The 21,910-nt window shown below is 38.2% G+C and overlaps 3 protein-coding genes and 1 long non-coding RNA gene across 13 annotated transcripts in view; 2 read left to right on the forward strand and 2 right to left on the reverse strand.

Annotated features, from left to right (window-relative positions):
- Nucleotides 1-1,164: 1,164 nt before the first annotated feature.
- Nucleotides 1,165-7,572, reverse strand: aasdhppt (aminoadipate-semialdehyde dehydrogenase-phosphopantetheinyl transferase). Its single transcript, XM_055197497.2, has 6 exons — nt 7,279-7,572; nt 6,917-7,157; nt 6,228-6,349; nt 4,926-5,084; nt 1,616-1,684; nt 1,165-1,546 (listed from the first exon to the last, which is right to left on the reverse strand). The coding sequence occupies exons 1-6, from the start codon at nt 7,420-7,422 to the stop codon at nt 1,397-1,399; spliced, it is 885 nt and encodes a 294-aa protein (XP_055053472.2). The 5' UTR covers nt 7,423-7,572; the 3' UTR covers nt 1,165-1,396.
- A 1,721-nt stretch (nt 7,573-9,293) lies between these two features.
- On the forward strand, nt 9,294-11,281 carry msantd4 (Myb/SANT-like DNA-binding domain containing 4 with coiled-coils). The gene is made up of 2 exons (XM_055197496.2): nt 9,294-9,976; nt 10,302-11,281. The coding sequence occupies exons 1-2, from the start codon at nt 9,497-9,499 to the stop codon at nt 11,061-11,063; spliced, it is 1,242 nt and encodes a 413-aa protein (XP_055053471.2). The 5' UTR covers nt 9,294-9,496; the 3' UTR covers nt 11,064-11,281.
- Nucleotides 11,282-12,945: 1,664 nt separating this feature from the next.
- LOC129438676 (uncharacterized) overlaps nt 12,946-21,910 on the forward strand; it is a 164,632-nt gene continuing 155,667 nt past the window's right edge. For all 3 annotated transcript variants that reach the window (XR_008642669.2, XR_008642668.2, XR_008642667.2), the window contains exon 1: nt 12,946-13,035. This is a non-coding gene — a long non-coding RNA (uncharacterized lncRNA). The remainder of the gene's footprint in view (nt 13,036-21,910) is intronic.
- Nucleotides 16,320-21,910, reverse strand: part of gria4a (glutamate receptor, ionotropic, AMPA 4a) — a 126,503-nt gene continuing 120,912 nt past the window's right edge. For 3 of the 8 annotated variants that reach the window (XM_055197498.2, XM_055197499.2, XM_055197501.2), the window contains 2 exons: nt 19,416-19,553; nt 16,320-17,265 (listed from right to left, as the gene is read on the reverse strand). In XM_055197498.2, the coding sequence (XP_055053473.2) occupies nt 17,101-17,265; nt 19,416-19,553 (303 nt within the window). In that variant the 3' untranslated portion in view covers nt 16,320-17,100. Of the gene's footprint in view, nt 17,266-19,296; nt 19,554-21,910 lie in introns of those variants that run through there. The other 5 variants (XM_073863198.1, XM_055197500.2, XR_012367782.1 and 2 more) reach the window with 4 other exon arrangements.

Raw genomic sequence — 21,910 nt, forward strand, 5'->3', positions numbered from 1 at the left:
GGTGTTTTCCTTTAAAGGTGCAGTGTGTAATTTTTAGAAGGATCTCTTGACAGAAATGCAAAATAATATACAAAACTATATTATCAGGGGTGTATAAAGACCTTTCATAATGAACCGTTACGTTTTTATTACCTTAGAATGAGACATTTTTATCTACATACACCGAGGGTCCCCTTACATGGAAGTCACCATTTTGTGCCGCCATGTTTCTACAGAAGCCCTTAATGGACAAACTTTTTTTACTTTTTTTCTCCGACGATGACATTTTTGTCAGGAGTGGCTATCGTAGCTTCTCTATACGTTTCAAAAGCGAGTGGTCAACAGTGGACTGAGCCGTTGGTTGCAATTCACAACCTCACCACTAGATGCCGCTAAAATTTACACACTGCACCTTTAAGAAACAAGTGTTGCATCATTTAACTTCAGGATTGTTTTTTTTTATATTATTTAAATTGTCAATCATCATTGTATATTTTTCAGTCTTCAATACTTTTCTTTCTGATTAAGTTTTTAATTTATATAATCTAAACAAAAGCTAATGACATTATCCCATCCTCCAGATTTTTTTAAATACTGTAATGTTATGTGATATAACCTTAAAACAACTATTTGATAAATTATTAAATCTGTATATTCAAAATGAAATTTTTAAGCTTTTTATAACATTCAAAATGACATTTAATTTCGAGATGAGATCTTCATCTATGATTAACTTCAGCTCTTCCTTTTCATCATGATAATTTACTGGCCATTATTTAACAAAGGAAGTATGATTAAGTGCCAGAGTTCAACCAAATTATATTTCTGAATGTCTTATAGCTGTTAATAAAAACTCTTGCTTTCAAAAAACAACCCAGAATCAGAACGACACGAAAAACACAAATTCAGTTATTTATTTACATTACTTTATATTTTCAAAACTAGATCATTTTCCATAATGACTTCAGTACATAAATAAAGTAAAATGGTAATAGGAACAGTGGTGGCCAGTGACTTCTTTTTTCGAGGGCGCTAGATGCGAAGTTTGTCATGTATGTAGCCCGTCATGTGTGTGGTTCGTAATTCCAAAACATGTGTTCTGCACGTCAAGTGGTCCCATGTGCATCACGTGTCTTGTCAAAATAAGTGCCTCAGATGCGTCTGAAGGGTTTATGATTAAAAAGAGACGCTCACGTCCGCCAGATACTCGCATAATCTCATGTGTAATCAGAGTTTACTGTTAAGGGTGTGTCTTGTGTGTATTTTGTGAACGTGAGCGTCTCTTTTATCATAAACGGTTTTGACGCGTGTGCAGCAGGCACACACATGACACTCCCAAAACTTATTTTGAATTTGCGCCCCTCGGATGAGCAGTCTCGAGCCGCCACTGAATAGGAAGCTGATGGCCTTGCTGGGGTCACTGCTGTTCACTTTGTCTTGAAGGTGTGTCCTTTTTTCTCTGAAAGCTTTCCCAGTAGGCGGGATCTTCCTCTGATAGGGGTGTGGCTCTAGATACCAGATCATTGAAACTCAAAAGTGTGAATGAAAGGGGCGTGGCCTCATCCTCCTGTAAAGACAGATGTCATAAAGTATAACGTTTCAAGTAAATTTCTGGATGTATGTGGGTTAAACTCACTTTAGATGTGCAGATATCTTGCTTCCCCAGAGCCACGGCAGCATGATGATCTTTATCCAGTAAGCTCTCCTGAATATTAAAACAAATAAACATACAAAAGATTAAAACAATTACAAATTAATCCAGATGTCACACACACTGCAAAACATGATTTAAGAAAAAAATTCTTAGTATTTTTGTCTTGTTTTCAGTAAAAATATCTAAAAATTCTTAAATAAAGATGTTTTTTCTTGATGAGTAAAAATGACCGAAGAAAATAAGACCAAAAATATCAAATGTAAGTGATTTTGTGCATGAAACAAGTGAGAAAATCTGCCAATGCGGTAAACAAAAAAATCTTGAAAATTTTTCTTAAACACTAAATTCAAGAAAAATGTGCTTGCCGCATTGGCAGAGTTTTTTGCTTGTTTTGTGCACAAAAATAATAAAAAAATTAATAAAAATATTTTTTCTTCTTCTTGAAAAACATTTTTTGCAGTGCAGTGGAATTTACAGACACAAAACATGTCACAAAATTTGAAAAGATTACTGCACAATGCAGTTTACATTTCTATATTTATAGTATAAATAAGGTAGATATTTGTCAGATATTAAACCAAATATTAACAAGTTTTATATTGAACTGGTGAAATGCACCTGTGGTTACTATGCTAGAACATCTTAAACTTAATAGGAGCCAAATAAAAATTGTTAGTAAAATAAGAAAAGTAAATTTATGATTTTTTTTATCATTTTAGGCTTGGACCGGGCAGACAGACAGCATCCCAGCATGATTCACTTCTCATTTCTGATTGGTCCTCTCTGTGACTTTCACTTTTCTGTGATTAGAGGATCCTGATTACCACTTACAGACAGACAGACAGATTAAGAGAAAGTGCAAGAGTGTCTCCACTATACACTATATCCCTTATGTAAGGTGTGATTTTGGGCCGGATTTGCTACAAAAAGCACCTGCTACAGTCAAAGGTCTGATTGGTTAAGACCGCAGGAATCATGAGAAAGATCAGAAGTTTCCTAAATCTTTATTTACGTTCATATAAAAACGAAAAGCGGAGGAATACAGGATATGAGAAAGAGATGCGTCTTTGATCTGTGGCACATTCACATGCTCTGACACAAATCTGCGCTGCGGGAATCACACAGAGACCATGAGAAACAACAGACAGATACACAAACATGAAAACAGATTATGTGTCTGGGTGATAGTTGAGATCAGAAAATCATACACCCTAAGGGTGGGCTATTTTGATGCCTAAACCACCTAAACCCGTAACTGTAAAACAACATGCAAAAGTAATTTAAAGGAGACTGCTAGTAACTTAGTAGTAAACAGCATTGATTTGTAAATTGAATGAGGCTGCGTCCAAATAACCACACTCGCGGTCTTGGCCACGAGAGCGCATGCACACGACAGGAAGTAAGTGCGCAAGAATGACCCATGTCTTAAAATTGGCAAAATGCAGTGCTTCGGAGCAGTATTCAAGGCTAAGCGTATCCCATCATGCATCATGTTCTGGATGTAAATTGTGAGACTTTTGCCCAAACCTCGGAAGATGTCGCAGGAAACTTTTAATTTTAAGTTAATAAATGGATATGACACTGCAAAAAAATTTATATCTTAGTCTTGTTTTCTAAAATAAATATCTGAAAGTTCTTAAATTGAGATACATTTACTTGGTACACTGCAAAAAATTATTTTCAAGAAAAAATTTTTTTAGTATTTTTGTCTTGGTTTCAGTAAAAATATCTAAAAATTCTTAAATTAAGATGCTTTTTCTTGATGAGCAAAACGACACAAGAAATTAAATCTAGTTTTAGACCAAAAATATCACATTTAAGTGATTTTGTGCATAAAACAAGCAAAAAAATCTGCCAATGGGCTAAGCAACTTTTTCTTGAATTTCATTTACTTGGTACACTGCAAAAAATGATTTTCAAGAAAAAAAAATTCCCAGTATTTTTGTCTTGGTTTCAGTAAAAATATCTAAAAATTGCTTGCTAAAATATGCTTTTTCTTGATGAGCAAAACGACCCAAGAAAATAAGTCTAGTTTTTAGACCAAAAATATCAAATTTAAGTCATTATGTGCATAAAACAACCAAAAAATTTGCCAATGGGCTAGGCAACTTTTTCTTGAATTTCATTTACTTGGTACACTGCAAAAAATGATTTTCAAGAAAAAAAAATTCTTAGTATTTTTGTCTTGGTTTCAGTAAAAATATCTAAAAATTGCTTGCTAAAATATGCCTTTTCTTGATGAGCAAAACGACCCAAAAAAACAAGTCCAGCCTTTATACAAAAAACACCAAATTTAAGTCACCTTGTGCACAAAACAAGCAAAAAAAATCTGCCAATGGGCTAAGCAACTTTTTCTTGAATTTCGTGTTTAAGAAAAAAATGCAAGATTTTTTTTGCTTACCCCATTGGCAGATTTTTTTGCTTGTTTTATGCACAAAATCACAGAAATTTGATATTTTTGGTCTAAAATCTAGATTTATTTTCTTAGGTCATTTTGTTCATCAAGAAAAAGTATCTTAATTTAAGAATTTTTAGATATTTTCATTGAAAACAAGACAAAAATACTAAGTAAGACAGTGTGAATAAACAATAAAATTTAATAAAGCTGCATGCACAAAATTAAGTTTTTTTACAGGTGCAAAAATGTTGCTTCTGAAAGTTTCATATAAGTGTAGATAATAATCTTTAAGTTCAGCAAATGTTCATTTCAGAGTGTTTGTGTGTTCAATTTATTTAAAGAAAAACTTAATTTTTTTTATTTTGAGTAGGGCTGTCAAAAGATTCATCACAATTAATCAAATACAAAATAAAAGTTTGTTTTTTCATAATATATGTTTGTGTGTACTGTGTGTGTATATATTATGTATATAGAAATAAATACATGTATGAATTTAAGAAAAATTTTATTTGGGTACATTTTTATTTTTATTAATTCAATTCAATTTTCATTATAAAACATATCAAAATATATATACATATACATGTTAATGTTTGTGTGTGTGTGTGTGTGTGTGTGTGTGTGTGTGTATGTGTGTATGTATATATATATATATATATATATATATATATATATATATATATATATATATATATATATATATATAATAAATACACATAGTGCACACACACAAATTATGCAAAAAACTTTTATTTTGAATGCGATTAATCATAATTAATCTTTTGACAGCCCTAATTTTAAGTAGCCTAAATAAAAACTTCAAGTGCAAAGGCCGCCGCAAGTGTGGGTATTTGGACGCAGCCTGAATCTGAACATGTGTACACAAGCACAAACCTCAAACGTCCACTCCTCTTCTTCATTATCCAGGTACATTCGTGTCTGGCGGTACACTTGACCCTCTCGCATCTGATTGGGTGAAATGTGAAACTCCACCCTCTGCAGGTCGAAGCCCAGCCCTGTGCCGATCGCTTTGATGAAACTTTCCTTCAATGCCTAGATGAAACAGATTGACCAATCAGAACAGAGGTCATCAGCAAGTAATCCTGAGTATGTCACTTGTTAGCACCTAGTTATAATGACGTAACAGACGCTATTATGCATCGTTCAATGTAACTTTGTGTAAAAAACTATTACATTTTGGCTAGGGATGCACCGATATGAACATTTTGGCCGATACCGATAACCGATAACTCTTTATATTTGGGGGGCGATAACCGATATATACAGGCTGATAAATATTCATATTAATTTCACAATGAAAAACTCTCAGATCGCGGACATCTTGTCTTTGCGTTAGACTAGCATACTTTTCTTTAGCCCGCAACACGTGTCATCTTCGTCCTATGTCACAGAAAGCACCAATCAAAACTCCATATGGCCAGCAACGAGCAAGTGAAGTGGTTCAACAAACCAAAATAATCCATCATTTATTGGCTTTCATTTATCAGCCTAATTTTGCTATCAGACCGATAACCGATAATATTAAAAATAAGCAGTTATCGGCCGATAACGATATGTCGGCCGATATATCGTGCATCCCTAATTTTGGCAGTTCATTTAAATAACAGTTAAGAGGGAGACTGAAATCACTTCATTTCTGGTCTATGAAAAAGTATCTTAAAAGTTGTGGCAATTTGAAGAAATAGTTTATAGATGACTTCATAATTTGTAAAACTGCAGCATGCCGGCTTCATGTCTGTATGCCAGACGATCATTAGCTGCGTTTCAATTACTCTTCAAATTGTGCAAATTGAAATTGAAAATACGTCTAATGGAGAAACGTCAATTTGTAAAAACGTTTTATGCTTGTAGGGTCTTTCAGGGTTCAGGTTAGTCTGTAGTACAGATATTTAGTGTTGTATGCCTACAGTACCTACAGTACATACTGACAGCTGTACATGAGTGTTGCTGTGTGTTATGAGTCCTCGTATGACCACAGACCAGCATAACTGAGTCACGGAGAAGTGATGAGATCAGATCGCCATGGAAACAGTGATCAGAACTGAAACGGTTTCATCTCGCACAATTTTCGTCCCGCTGAGATCTGGTTACAGACGTCTCTGTGTGTGTGGTCTTCTTTCAGACGGAGGTGATGATGATGGTGATGCTACAGGAAGTAGTGGTTGCCATAGTTACCCAGTGTCTGTAGAACGTGTCCAGTTGGTCCCAGTCCGACCCGGCTTTCCGGATATTCGTCCACTCCAGATCTGTGAACTGACGATTCATAATGCGGAAAAACTCCTGTGTTGAGCTACTACCTGATAACACACAAATTTGTGTTTCGTTCAATATAAGTAAAGATGTCTTGTAGTAGTATAGTTTTAATTTACACTTTGCCCAAATGGGTTTAGATGTGAAGTACTTAATACGTGTTGATACACGGGCGGTCACATGCTTATGAACTTAGGGTGTGCCGGGTTTGTCTAGTTTAGAGTTGACCATGTCTACAATATACATTAGATTCAGATTCATTTCCATGGACCAACTCAAATCACAGGTGTAGAGCATCACCTGGTGGTCACAGACAGAACTGCACTTTCTTTTACAGCTTATTGGGATTAATAACAGTTTTAAAAGCTGTTAAAATTCAGGACATGTGAAAAATTAGATAATGCACCGACAGTATATTTTCCTTTTCTGGTAAAAAAAACCCAAAAAGCTACAAAGACTGCATCTGTTAATGTTCAGCAAAGGTACATCAGGTGCATAAAGAAAGAGCTGATTTAAACCCATTTGCCTTGATGACGTCACATAATATACTCCTACTACCCAGTGTGCAAATGATGACACGATGAACAAGCAACTCAAATACATTGACAGTCTACCTGGTCTGCTGGTCTTCATGACATCAACGCCCACCTGTCGTCCAGGTTCGGCTGCCAGCACCGCGTAATCTCCTTGATGGGACACGTTAAAGTTCCAGTGGGTGTGACTGTGGGCGTGGCCTGCGGAAGGTGAGGGGCGTGGCAGGTAGGGTTTACCCCGCGCTGTTCGTTCCAGTCGAAATCCATCCCATGCATAACCCATCTTCTCACACACCAGCTTTCTGATAAGAAGACGTCCAGCCTAGTGGACACATACGCCAAAAAATTAACATATTAACTGGAATGTTTTGTTACCTGTAATGCAAATCGGTAGTATGATTAAGTTAGACAACTAGTCAATGTAAATAATGTCATTCACCCACCATTGCAGATTTCGCATCTTTGGCAAACACAAAACGTCCAATTCTCTCTTTTTCCTCCAGCTGAACGCAGCGAGCCGCTAGTATCCACTCTGAACGGGTCGGGACCCATGAACCGCAACGGAACGCCCACCGGACCCCGTCCATAACTGTGTAAACCACAGAAAATAACAACTACTGCTACTGACTTATAATGTTACTAATTTAATATCATGTCTACATTATAACTGTAAACGTTGTATTATTAATTATACGTTGTTACTTCTTCTACGTCTCATCTCAGTGTGTACATGTGTTTCCACACACAAACAGATATCCGGAAGAACATGCCGTGGGTGGAGCTTAGCGGCGTGAGGACCATCGGATTGGCTGATGGAGAGGGCGTCGACGCACGTTATCCAATCGGGATAGAGATTTGTTCATCATCGGAAGTGTTCGGCACAGTTCGGTAGTGGGGGCGGAGTTGAGCGCGTGAATGGATGATGCTTTTCTTCACCGGTGAGTGTTTGGATAAATACATGAAATTACGGTGACACAGTTTTTAGTTTTATATATTACGCTGTTTTGCAAGAACACAGTGTAATAGATGTTTAACATGCATAGTGAATATTGCGTTACATATAATTATCAGACGTGTTATCTGGTAATGAGCATTCAGGTGGTCGTCATTGCACATGAAAAATCAGATATTGTTTTAATGATGCTATATAATAAGGCATATATATGCAAAACTATATGTATATAGTTATGTTATAGAAATGAAGGAATACAACAGCAGCATGTGTTATATGCTTTATGTGTTGTATGTTAATTTATGTCTGAAATAATACCAGCATGCTCAGCATGGAAATCGTTACTATTGTTTTGATAAGTAATGTAATGGTGCAATTATATTATTATGCTATTTAATGATTACAAAATTTATAGAGTAATAATAAGAATGTTATATCCAAAAACATAATGGCTCATTGGTACAAGTAAAACATAAATTATATTGCTGTTTTATGTTCTATATTTTATTATGTATTGTTGGTATATCTTTCTATCATTTCTTGTTTTTATAAATTTGTTTTATATTTTATATTTTGATCATTGTCATTATTTTACATTTGCATTTATTTATTTTGTAGATGCTCAAAAGTGACTTACATCTTCTGACCCTGATGGTCCGAAACTGAAGGTCTGATCCTGTTGGTCTGATCCAGATGGTCTGATACTGATGGTCTGATCCAGATGATCTGGTCTTGTTGGTCTAACGCTGATCTTCTGATACTGATGGTCTGATCCAGATGATCTGATACTGATGGTCTAATCCAGATGGTCTGATCCAGATGATCTGGTCCTGTTGGTCTAACGCTGATCTTCTGATACTGATGGTCTGAAACAGATGATCTGGTCCTGTTGGTCTGACACTGATCTTCTGATCCTGTTGGTCTGACGCTGATCTTCTGATCCTGATGGTCTGATCCTGTTGGTCTGAAGCTGATCTTCTGATACTGATGGTCTGATCCAGATGATCTGGTCCTGTTGGTCTGATGCTGATCTTTTGATCCTAATGGTCTGATCCTGTTGGTCTGACGCTAATCTTCTGATCCTGATGGTTTGACGCTGATCTTCTGATACTGATGGTCTGATCCAGATGATCTGGTCCTGTTGGTCTGACGCTGATCTTCTGATCCTAATGGTCTGATGCTGATCTTCTGATCCTGATGGTTTGATGCTGATCTTCTGAGCCTGATGGTCTGATCCAGATGATCTGGTCCTGTTGGTCTGACACTGATCTTCTGATCCTAATGGTCTGATCATGTTGGTTTGACGCTGATCTTCTGATCCTGATGGTCTGATCCTGTTGGTTTGACGCTGATCTTCTGATCCTAATGGTCTGATCCTGTTGGTCTGACACTAATCTTCTGATCCTGATTGTCTGATCCAGATGATCTGATCCTGTTGGTCTGACGCTGATCTTCTGATACTGATGGTCTGATCCTGGTCGTCTGATCCTGGTCATCTGACGCTGATGGTCTGAAACTAAAGGTCCTGCTGGTCTGACCTTGTTGGTCTGATCCTGGTCATCTGACGCTGATGGTCTAAAAACTGAAGGTCTGACCCTGATGGTCTGATCCTAATGTTCTAATTTAAAACCAAGACCAAAAATTTCAAACCAAACCATCTCCTCTGCTGCCCCAGCCATTCAACACCATTGATTTTTCTCCGCTCCAGCATGGACTACCTTCAGATGAAGCACCTGAAAAGAAAGCGGAAGAGTAACTACAGCGTAAAGGAAACTCAAACCCTGATCCGAGAGATCCACAAACGGCGTGAGATTTTGTTTTCGCGGCAGCAGAACATGGCCATCAACGAGTTGAAGCGGCGCGCATGGGAAGAAGTCGCAGACAGCGTCAACGCTCTTGGAGAAGGAGAGCTACGGACCGCGGCTGAGGTCAAGCGACGCTACCTAGACTGGCGTGCCCTTATGAAACGAAAACAGCTTCAGGCTGAGCTGGCGTCGGGACTGAAGGCAGAGTTTGAACCTTCATCTCCGGATAATGAGGCATCTCCGGGTGGCGGTGACCAGTCACTGGATCTCAGCGGGTTCTCCAAGGACTCTGCCTGTGAATGGCAGGATCTGACGGACCTCGGAGAGCCGAGCACTCACACCACTGGTGTTAAAATGGAGGATGATGAGACCAGCAGCTACAGAGTAAGTGTAGAGCTGTGCACAGATTCACATACACAAAAACTTTATACATTTATTGTCATCTCAATGTATGTCTAAACATAGTGGCCAAGAACCAAAGGTCTACGGGGACCAACTGTATCTACTAGATAAATTATGTGAAATGATGAATGTTTTGAAAATATACTTTTCCATACTTGTGGTACAGCTTTCATTCCTAAATTTGTGGAAAACATAGCCTGAGGATCCTGCATGAATTTACAGTGCCACCTATTGGTCAAATGTTATAAAACTAATAAAAGTAGACATCAACTTTTGTACCTTTTAAAGTACTTTTCTCTCTCCCTAGTTGGAGGCAGAGGTCGGAGAGTGTGGTGAGGGTGAGGAGGATGATGAAGACTGCTTTCCCTCCATCCTGCCTGATATGGACCGGGAGGGGCGTGTCCCAGAGGTCTTTGCTCACATCGATGAATTTGGCATGTTGAGCTCCACAAAACCTACATCAGGAGCAGCGTCCGCCCGAGACCTGGGCATCGGGATCGGCAGCGTGACCGCGATGGGTGTACCGGGTTTGGGCCTGGCTGGTGGGGACAGCACAAGTCTGCTGGTGGCGCTAGAGAGGCAGAGATTGGACCTTGAGAAGCACCGCTTGCAGGTGGAGTCTGAACGGTTGCAGGTGGAGAAAGAGCGCCTGCTGGTGGAGAAGGAGAGGTTGAGGCAGGGGGAGGTGGAGAGAGAAAGGTTGCAGCTGGAAAAGGAACGTCTGCAGGTAGAGAGAGAGCGATTAAGACTGCTTGTGCAACAAAACACGCCCCTCCTGCAAAGCCCCGCCCCTTCGACATCCACAGCCACTCCGACCACTTCATCCTCCATTCCCTCCTCATCTTCGTTGGACGGAGAGAAGGACAGGAAGACGTCCTGGCCTTCAGCAGTGGATTTGGAGGCAGAGAAGCTGAAGTTAGAGAAAGAGCGCCTCCTGCTTGAGAAAGAGAGACTGCAGTTTTTTAAGTTTGAGTCGGGTAGACTGCAAATAGAGAAAGAGCGCCTGCAGGTGGAGAAAGAACGACTACAGCTTCATAAAGATGGTCAGCAGATGGCCCTGCATTCTTGAAGCACAATTTACATTTATGTGTTTGACAGACTCTTTTATCCAAAGTGACTTACAGTGCACACACTTGATAGTCGAACCTCATGGTAAACTACAGGAACACAACCATTGGTCAGCCTGCAGCCGCCTTCTGTTAATGAGATTTATATGATATTGACTGAGTCAAGTATTGTGGATTGAAATAAAATAAATGTACCAATCCTGATGAACCTTTTACAAGATGTATGCCTTGTGTACTGTGTTACCACACTGTGTTTAGAGTCCAGAGTAAAACAGATTTTGGACTGTACTGTATAAGGGCTCTTATCAAGGGAAACAGCGTCTTTACCACAGAATGAAAGTGACACATCATCCAAAATCTGAAGGTACAGTCATTTCCTAAATGTTCCCAGGAGTGATTTATAATGGTCGAGTCTGTATTTTAATGAATACACCCTGTGCTATTGAACAGGCCCACAAATGATAATAAATGTTTATGTGGACATTAAAATAGTCATAATTGTAGCTGTGTGGATCAGGTTTTGCTTATTGACAGCACTCATTAAAGCAACACTATGTAGTTTTTTTACCTTTAAATAATGTCTCTAAAATTATTTCAGTGATAGAACAACTTTTAACTGGACAAATTGTACTGTTGCTGCAACCTGAGCAGCCTCCTAGCTGCTACAAGCACACTCTGAAAGTGGCGGTGGAGGGCATAGCACACAGCCCCCCCTGCCTGCAGAAGAGTGTCTGATACCAGGCACTGTTGTGCTTTTCAACCACATGGGGGAGCTGTAAATCATTTTTACATGGAAACTACATAGTGTTGCTTTAACATGAATTTCGAACAAAAATCAGCGCGTAAAGACTGTGATGTGAATGTAGTCAAATGTTTTCAAGTGTCATCTTAACCTTGGAAGGTCTTTATTTTCATGGACTGTATATGAATGTTTATTGTGATTGTATTATTCGTATCGGATGAATACAGAATTTTTACCTGGCATTTAGTCTTGAGCTCCAGAGCTCATGTGGTTTGTTTTGGCTTCTGGTAAATTGTCTCTGCTTCTCTCTGGAGAGACAGAAACAACCAAAGCTGTTTGGTGATGTTACAGTATTTGTTTGTTTTTTGGGGATCCATTATGTGGGGGTGGATCTCTGAGAGGTGCTTCCTTATGTACCAGCCGACAATGTTCACCTCAAACTTATTTTGATCTCGCTCACCTCATTTTACATTCACCTAAAAAGGTTTTTGTGAGTTTGTGTAGATGGATGTTATGTATTCAGAGATGTGTGTTTTTGTACTATACTGTATGTGCAGTACATAACTGATGTGTGTGTGTGTGTTTGTTTATGTTCCTGTTGACAAAGTGCTAACATTGAATAAGAAAAAAATAAAAATGGAAAAACAGTTGTTATTTTTTGTTGTTGTTGATGTCTGGGTGCGAAATAACAAAGGCATTGTGTTTAGATTAAACACACCACCAAACCATCAACTGCAGTCATATGCCATACAAACACAGTAACAGGACAAGAAAGACAGAATTGTACTCTAGTCTTTATCTCTTTATATTTTGTTTAGATATAATATCACATATATCCCACTTCCTTAATGAGCAGGCTGAGGTTTTTAATCGTTAGCCGATCTACATAAAATGCGAATATCAGGTCATAGTGGAAAATAGTTATAAAAGTAATAGTTAAATAAATGGGTGCCTATGGCTAACAACAATAATAAAACAAATATGATTAACAAACTTAAAAATAGTTAAAAGATTCGTGTTCGACATCTCGCGGCGCTGTCTACTTGCGTATGACATTCCCGAGTATCGCGAGAGTAATTTAAAAGCGCTGATTTAAAATTACTCTCGCGGTACTCTGATGTCATACGCCGCGTGTGCAGCCAGCGGTGCGTGAACTTGAACACTCGTGAGGTTTTGGCGGCGGAGCTGAAGTTAGTTTTGTTCATCAGAGTACATCTCGAGCTGCATGACAGGTAATAAGAATATTTTAAGTTTGTATTACAAATATAGGGGAAAGCGTGTGATTTAAACTAAATTAATTACAATACAATTTTAACTCGATTGCTACCGTATTTTTGACAAAAACATTCGTCTTATCCAAGTCAAGATGGTTCAGCACGTCCAATGTCGGCCTATTTGTGTTCATATAAAGCCCAAGAGACCGAAACAGAGCAGTTTGTGAGAAGAGACGAGTTACATAAATAACAATTTTTTCACCTCACCTCTTATGATGTAAGAGAGAATTGTACTGTATATCTCCAGAGTAAACCAGATTTCCTTCAAATGAAAGAGAGGCTTAGATGTGTCACAGCTGGAGAAATGTGCTTTAGATTTCTCTTTCTTTAATATTGTTTGATGTTCTGTTGTGTTTATACTTTGACAGAGAAAATACATTAAAATTCACCAGGTCTTTTCTTCTGGTTCAGCAAAGTAACCTCATCTTATGGACCTGTCTCATGGCAATTCATAGATATTTTAAAAAGAGGCTAATTCGTATTAAACAGCACCTATTTTATTGCTAAAAATGTAATTTTGTGTATTTGGTATAATACAAAGTGTTTGCGTGGTTTATGGTTAAAATTATTTAATTGTTTTCCACATACCGTACATTTTTTTAGCTTCAGATTTCACTATCTTCCTGAAACGCACGGATTTGAAAAGCTCTGTGTCCCTGATTGGCCAGCTAATATGTACGTTGTGATTGGTCTGAATACCTCTGACGTCAGCCGGAAATGTGACGTTCCTTACCATGTTTGAAAGATTCGCTCACAATGCAATGCTAACAGGAGTTAACTTACAGGCTGTGAGTCCAAAGCTGTGTCCCAATTCAAGGGCTGCGACCTTATAAGCATGGGACCTTAAAGATGAGCATTCGGTCTTTCAAGGTGACAGCCTCAGAAGTTTGCGAAGAGAACTGAAATGAGATGGTCTAACCTTCGTACGACCCATAATTGGGGTCACCTGCTGCACGCGCCTGTCAGCAGGACATAGGGGAAACGTTTCTGACTTATTAAAATAAATATGAAATCAGAAAAATATTAATTTAGTTTAGAAAATATGACACGTTGATGTAGATTAAACTATTCAACAGTATATTAAATTTAATTAATCAACCTTAGAATTATGCATCATAAAAATAATAATATTAACACAAAACATAACTTATAATACTAAAACAGTGACAAACTTTTTTTTTGATAAATACACACTTTTATTTAATGTGTGAGGAATTATGATAATGTCGGTCTTTACTACATAACCAATCCCAGGAAGTAAACTATTGCCTACAATCCGTGTGCTTGTTGTAGTCCAAGAAAAGAGATTTACGTTGTAGAGGATAACTAGCGCCATTGTTTACTTTGGAGTATGTATCTTTTGCATATCGTTAACGTACTAATACACACTTACTCACCAAAGGAAATTTAAATACGTGAATCAGACCATCGGTGCTCTTTAAAGGAAAAGTTCGCCCAAAAATGAAAATTCTGTCATCATTTACTCACTCTTATGTTGTTACAAACCTGTATTCATTTCTTTGTTCTGATAAACACAAAGATATTTTAAGGAATTTTTGTCACCAAAGTTCTTTTTTATTCTTTTTTCTAACTATGGAAGTCAATGGGGCTTTTTGTTGGTTTGGTTACAAACATTTCTCAAAATGTCTTCCTTCTTGTTTATCAGAACAAAGAAATAAAAAGTCAACTTGAGGGTTAGTAAATAATGGCCAGAGTATCCCTTTAAAGTCACCATAAAATGGAAGTAGCAATATTTTCCCCGTGGTGACACGTCCAAGTGAAAGCCTTGAAAGTTTGTGAATCTGGGGAAAAATTCAAGGCCCTGGGAAATTTTTGAAAATATACATGCATAGATACAGGTCATTGAAAGTGCTTGACTCTATTTTATGCAAGAAGTTTTCTTGGAAAAAATCCATATTATTCTCTGTGTAGTGTAGGATAATATCATAAAAATTCTAGACTTTTTAAGCACACGTGCTAAACTGTTCGCTTTAAATGCTTTTATCTTCTGTATGTGAATGTTTTTTGCATAGTTGTGTTTGACACATGAAAACGTCTCGGGTTACGTATGTAACTGTTGTTCCCTGAGAAGGGAACGAGACGCTGTGTCTCCCTTGCCATACTTCTTGCGTCCCTGTTACACCGTCTATGGCAATATTTCAGATAGCGATATACTTCTTGGCTCCCCCGTCACAATGTCTTTGTTGTTAAGCCTCATCATTGGTTGAATTTACACATTCAGATGCACTTAACCCTGGAAGCGTCACCACAGTGACGCAGCGCGAGTTCCCATTTAGTCCTTGGATTTGAGGGTATTGGACCTGGAAAGTCCTTGAAAGGTACTAGAATTTGAAGTTAACTAAGGTGTGGGAACCCTGGAAAGAATTAAATGGTAGGACTGGACTTGCATTCGTCCATCGAGAATTAATTGGATAGTTTGAAGTTGAGTCATGTTGCTATTTGCTAATCGCTGCAATCTTTTCCCAGATCCCACCCACCTGCCATACCAAATAACCGGATGTAAGGAGAGATGAGGCTTGTTCGACTTCATGTGGTGCTGCAAGAACCAACAAACGGATTTCATCACAGTCCCGCGAGAGCGATTCGACAGCAGTCTCCTCCATATGATTCCTCGAATCCCTCTCGTGGTATTTTGATGTCATCCATCTGTCGGTTCTTGCAGCGCCACATAAAGTCGAACAAGCCTATTGTACCGAGGGGGGATTAACGTTTTTGATTAAATATTATGAGGGCATGAAAATAAAGTAATAAACAATACCACAATATTTCCCCCAAATTTGTTTTTTATATCAATTTCATTTTGACTTTAACTAAGTTTAAGGGTTGTGAGAACTGGCCTAAAAAGAACTAGAGAACAACACAGAGAATTAAAAATAAAAAGTTCTCTAATGGCATCAGACACTGAAACATTGTTTTAAAAGAATCTAATTAAAAACTATTTTGTTAGAACTCTGAAACACAATCAGGCTCATAAAGTTTATAAAAAGAAAGACGATGTGCATTTATTGTATAAATGTTTGTTTTATTTGAGTCGGTGTATACAAAGAGAAAACAAAATAATGCAAAATGAAACTCAAAGACCAGACGTGAGAATCAGTATTGACCCCTGTGTGCGACGTTCGTAGTGTGAAATGTGTGAACATTCATTAAAGACAAACACATGTGCACACACTGTGTTACATTACTGTAGTTATCAAAACAACTCTTAACAGAACTGATGCCATGGTCTCACGCTCTCTTTATTAGGACTTCCCCTTTGTTATATAGTTTTATTTCTTTATACATAATACTGTGGGTTTATAAAAGATCTCTTAATTACAAGTCAGGTCTTTCTATAATCATTATTGCAATGAGTTATTACCTAATATGCTGTATAAAACAAGAGCCTTTAGCTTTACTACTGGTCTATATACATGGGTCCAAAAAGCAAGCGGTTCAAGTGAATCTCATTGAAGAGACGTTTGCCCCAAATGAATATTTTCCCCCTCGTTGTGATGGCTCCTGAGAGATTATCTACATAGAGTTCAGTACTTACAGCTAGTGATTGTGGACCATGTCATGTCATAAATACACATATTTTTTCTCGGAAAATGCAAACAACATTTGTTTGTGTATGTGTGAGACTCAAGTACGTAATACGTATAATGCAGGATTGCTGATGCCACCAGGGAAGGACGGTAAACCGGAAAATGTTTGTGAAAATCAAATGCACGTGGTCTTTATGTTGACAGTTTACTGGTCTTCTACATGATTTTGTCTGGTGATTCGTCCCCAAAGTTAAAGTTTCGGATAAGGCGTCATGGGTCCTCGATGCTCCACGATATCAAACAGCCGTACGTTGGTCCGAACATGTTTACAATTTCAGATTTTTCCAAGTTGCAGTGAGTATGAAATCTTGTTTTATCCGGTTCGAGGTTACATCCTTAGTACGCCGGCGTAGCATGAATCACAACTCCGGTAGTGGGGTAAGATGGTTTAAGGCACAAGGTGAGTTTTTGGTTTCTATGGGAGGTTCGAGGATACCACAGCAAGGGCGGGGCCATGTTGGAAGGAGCGGCCGGAGCGCACGGCCTTAGGGCAGTCTGGCGTCAGGACACGCCTATTTTCCCCCAGGCTGCCCGTGATTGACAAACGGGTCTTGTTTCTCACGGCTTCCGAGAAGGTGAGCTAGAGGGGGGCGGGACGAGAGGCGGAGTCAGAATATATAGTACTCGCTCGGGAAACAATATGCAAATGAGACAGTGACATCACAACGGAACCACTCTACACATTCACATCGACGGAACAAATGAAAGCTCGACAGATCGCAGGCCGCGACAGACAAATACAGAAAACATATCAAATGTACAACATGACTAGACATCTGCATTTCTAACATGCATGCTGTCCTTGGTTCAGTTTTTCAGTCATTCTGTTAGCATATAATATAACAGTGTCCATAACAGTCAACACTTTATATGTTCATACTGCTGATGTTTCATCATTTGTTAAGGTTAAGATCAGTGTCATATTAAGCTTAAAATGTGTTTAAGTTGTAGTACAGCATTATAGAGTCGTTTGTTGATGTCACTGACAACAAACGAAAGTGCAAATGCAGCGAAACACCATTAAACCATAGCTATTTGATCTATAATGCTCTACTCGTACCAAATAACGTACTGCGCAGACAGTACCTACAAGCTATAGTAGTGATAGACCGATATATTGGCCGATATTTGAATTTTTTTTTATTGTCGCATCGGCCGATTAATCTTTCTTTCCTTAAATTTGTTAAGCCAAAGTTTTAATCATAATTTTTTTTTTATGTGAATTTACGTTGTGTTACACAAAACAACACATACAGCAGTCTTATTTAAAGGTGCAGTGTGTAATTTTTAGAAGGCAGAATTGCAAAATAATATACAAAACTATATTATCAGGGGTGTATAAAGTATGTTTTTATTACCTTAGAATGAGACGTTTTTATCTATATACCGAGGGTCCCCTTACATGGAAGTCGCCATTTTGTGCCACCATGTTTCTACAGAAGCCCTTAACGGACAAACTTTTTTTTACTAAGTTGTCTCGTACAATGACATGTTTATCTGGTGGTGGCTACCGTAGCTTCTCTATGCGTTTCAAATGCGAGGGGTGAGCAGTGAACTGAGCTATTGGTTGCAATTCGCAACCTCACCACTAGATGCCGCAAAAATTTACACACTGCACCTTTAAACAGTATTGTGAGATGTCAGATCTACAGTAAGTACCTAAAACTTTCAATTTGACCAATTTTTTGATTCTCTTTTACATTTACAACAATTAGATTTGTGTTATATCGACCTCATACTGGCCCTATTTCTTGCTCGATATCGGTATCGTCCATATCGGCCAACCACTAGACTATAGTGGTGGTTTTCAACTGGTTTTCTTTCAGGACCAAACACAATATCAGAATAGTTTTTTGTACAGACGGTAATAAAAAAAAGGTTTTTAAAATCTTTTCTTCAAATGTAATAATATCATCCGAGTAACATTATTAACATGACAACAGGAAATGTACAATTTTGTAATGGATAAACAACTTTTGAACATTTGAAAAAAACATTGACCTTACTGGTGGTCAGTAGTAAACATACACAGCCTTTGTTTTCAACAACAGAAGATATGTGAAGTGTTGATAAGCCGATATATTTTGCTATTGTTAGCTGCTTTTTAATATTTAGCATAGGTTTTTGAGGATGTCTGGGTTTCACCAGTTGAGAACCACAAGTCTATAGCATAGACAATCTCTATAAATATTAAGTAACTAAGCAGCATCCCAGTATAAAGTGTTTGTATATTGTGTACTGTACTAAGACGTTTTGTTGGTCTTAGTTTCAATGAAATATGACAGGTTGCGTGTACTGCAGGTGTTGTCTTGTGCTAAAGGCTTTGATTTAATGCAGGTGTCTGAAACAGAAAGCCAACGGTACAAACACCAGCGACTGCAGCCAGGAAGACCGAACCAAATATGCAAATTCCAAAATGTTCTACTCAAGGCAACTCCAGAAAAACAAAAACAAAAGAGGCGACAGAAATAAAAAGTTTCCGTTTGAGTAAACAAACCAATAAAATGTAAATCAAGTTTTGTAAACTGAAGGATGGGAAGCTGTCGCACGTTAGCAGACGACAATCAGGATGAATTCCTGTGACCGCAAGCAGACTGCCTGTCTGTCCTACCGCTATATCTTTACTGCGTCAGAGCCGTACACGTTGTATCCCTCTCTATAAGTCGCTAAGTTCTGCACACTGTGCGTTGGGCTGGGGGCGGGGCTAAAATTCATTTCGGCCGATTCCACCTTCAGTTTCTTGGCCTCGGCGCGGGACTTATAGCAAAACTCGACCAGGGCCACCATCATGGCCAAACCCAGGCCGCCCACCAGGATGTAGAAAACTCCGGCCACGTTGCTTAGGCTCAGCGCCTGCGAGCTCTTGTCCTGAAAGTGAAGGGGACGGGTGAGAAAACGCTGGGTTAGAGATGCCGGACGTGTCAAGATGAGCAGACAAACACATTTATGCATTTATTTATGGCAGATATTTCATGTGGTAAAAATCTAATGCATTTCCATTGCCATCAGCTGTAATTACTGGTGCCATTGATTTAACATTATTAAAGTGTTTTATTATTAATATACAGTATGAAACTCAATCAATGCCATTTAGAGTTTCAAATATAACAAAGCTTAATTAGAAAAGCTTAGTTTTTATGTGATTTTGGAATCTTGAAATGAGATAAAGTTATAAGCAGTTTGTGTCTTATAGGCCCTGTTTACACCTGGTATTAAGATGCGTTTTGGTTGATCAGATCACAAGTGGACGAGAGGGACGCATGTCCATTCACCCCTGTTTTTTAATCTCTTTTGTCCACAACAGCGAGTCGTTAAATCACGAGCGGGAGAAATGACAGGTTTAAATTGAAGTGCATTAATATTATGTTAGAGTACCGCTGCTTGTGTTGTTAGTAAACATGCTGCACAATGTTTTGTACATGTATACACTGCAAAAAATGATTTTCAAGAAAAAACTTTTGTCTTGTTTTCAGCAAAAATATCCAAAAATTCCCAAATTAAAGACGCCCCCTCTTGATGAACAAAACGACCCAAGAAAACAAGTCCAGTTCCAGACCAAAAATATGAAATTTAAGTGATCCTGTGCATAAAACAAGCAAAACAATCTGCCAATGGGGTAAGCAAAAAAACCTTTAACATTTTTCTTAAACACGAAATTCAAGAAAAACGCAAGAAAAATGTGCTTAAGTAATGTGCTTACTTAAATGTGTTTTAAGCACAAAATCACTTAAATTTGATATTTTTGGTCTAAAAACTAGACTTATTTTCTTGGATCGTTTTGCTCATCAAAAAAAAGCATCCTAATTCAAGTACTTCCAGATATTTTTACTGAAAACAAGACAAAAATACTAAGAATTTTTTTCTTGAAAATCACCCCCCGCAGTGCACATGAATATCAGTCATGTGACCTTTTACGTCATCCGTCTTTTTTTTCCAGCTTACTGCCGCCATCTTGAGTTCCTACCAGTTGGCTACTGACAAGCATTGGCTTGCTACGATTAACGGATTTCTTATCTCTTTTACTGTCTATGATTCTTACGGATACAGGAAATGGCTACGAAAGACAACATTTCGGACCTCGACTGTCATGAAAAAAAATGCTACTTTAAAAAATATCTTGGTTAGGGTGTGATGCCTACAGGATCCCTGATGCGTTCTTCCAGCCACTGTTCGGTAGCAGCAGACTACCACTATTTTTTACAACACTAAGAAGGCGCGAAACAACATGAAACTTTGCTCGAAGTATCACCTGAATCTCTACACATGAACGCGAGCATTGAGAAAGGTTTTGAACAATTGACTGTCCGCTCGCCATAAAGAATCGATCTTCAAATGCGATTGAATGAATCTCATATGAGGCTCCTTTTTCAACTAGAAGGTCAATATTGTTTTTCACTTGTGACAAAACAACAAATTATCCGTGCGTTTATATGGAACTATGCTTTACGAGCTATCCATCTTTACTCTCCTCCCTCCTTACGTCGCATTCGGAGATCAATACATCTTGACTGGCAAGATGGCGGCGAGCGGAAGCCAAATCAACCAAAGTCAGTTGTTTGCTCACAACATATTGAAGCCATAGCTTCTAGTTCTTTTGCGACACTTCAGGTACTCAAAATGGCGGAAGACAAGTTTTGAGATGTGAGTGACATCAGCTGATATTCATGAATATGTAAGAGCTTTCGCAGATTTCCAAGAGCAATTGATGAAATAAACTTGTGTAACTTTCACTCGCTTGCAAAATGAAACAAAAAAGAGACAATCATAACCTAAAGACGGCGCTGAACACTGTGGGTTGGCGCTAGTAGTCAGGACCGATGTATACACATTAAACTCAATAGGCTGTGTTTTGGGGCTGTTCAAACACATTCAACCACATGAGCGTCTACACCACAATAGCAATCCGGTTGAATGCACTTTTGACTGTGGACGAGCTCAAAACATTTGCACCACATTTACACCTGTATTTAACGTCGTCAACTTGTGATCCGATCGACCAAAACGCGTCTCAATACCAAGTGCAAACAGCCTATAGAAAGTGAAGAGTGATAATCCTCATCAAATCCCTTGATTTTCAGAAACAATTTCAGCCTCTGGTATTTAAATGTTTGCAGATCTTAAAAAGTATTTACTGAAAAAAATAAAAAAAACAGTATAAATAGTATTTAGTTTTGAATAGCATATATTATTTTTATATACACTACTCTGCAAAAGTCACAGGTCAC

The sequence above is a fragment of the Misgurnus anguillicaudatus genome, chromosome 24 (genome assembly GCF_027580225.2).
Source record: "Misgurnus anguillicaudatus chromosome 24, ASM2758022v2, whole genome shotgun sequence".
NCBI classification, from domain to species: Eukaryota; Metazoa; Chordata; class Actinopteri; order Cypriniformes; family Cobitidae; genus Misgurnus; species Misgurnus anguillicaudatus.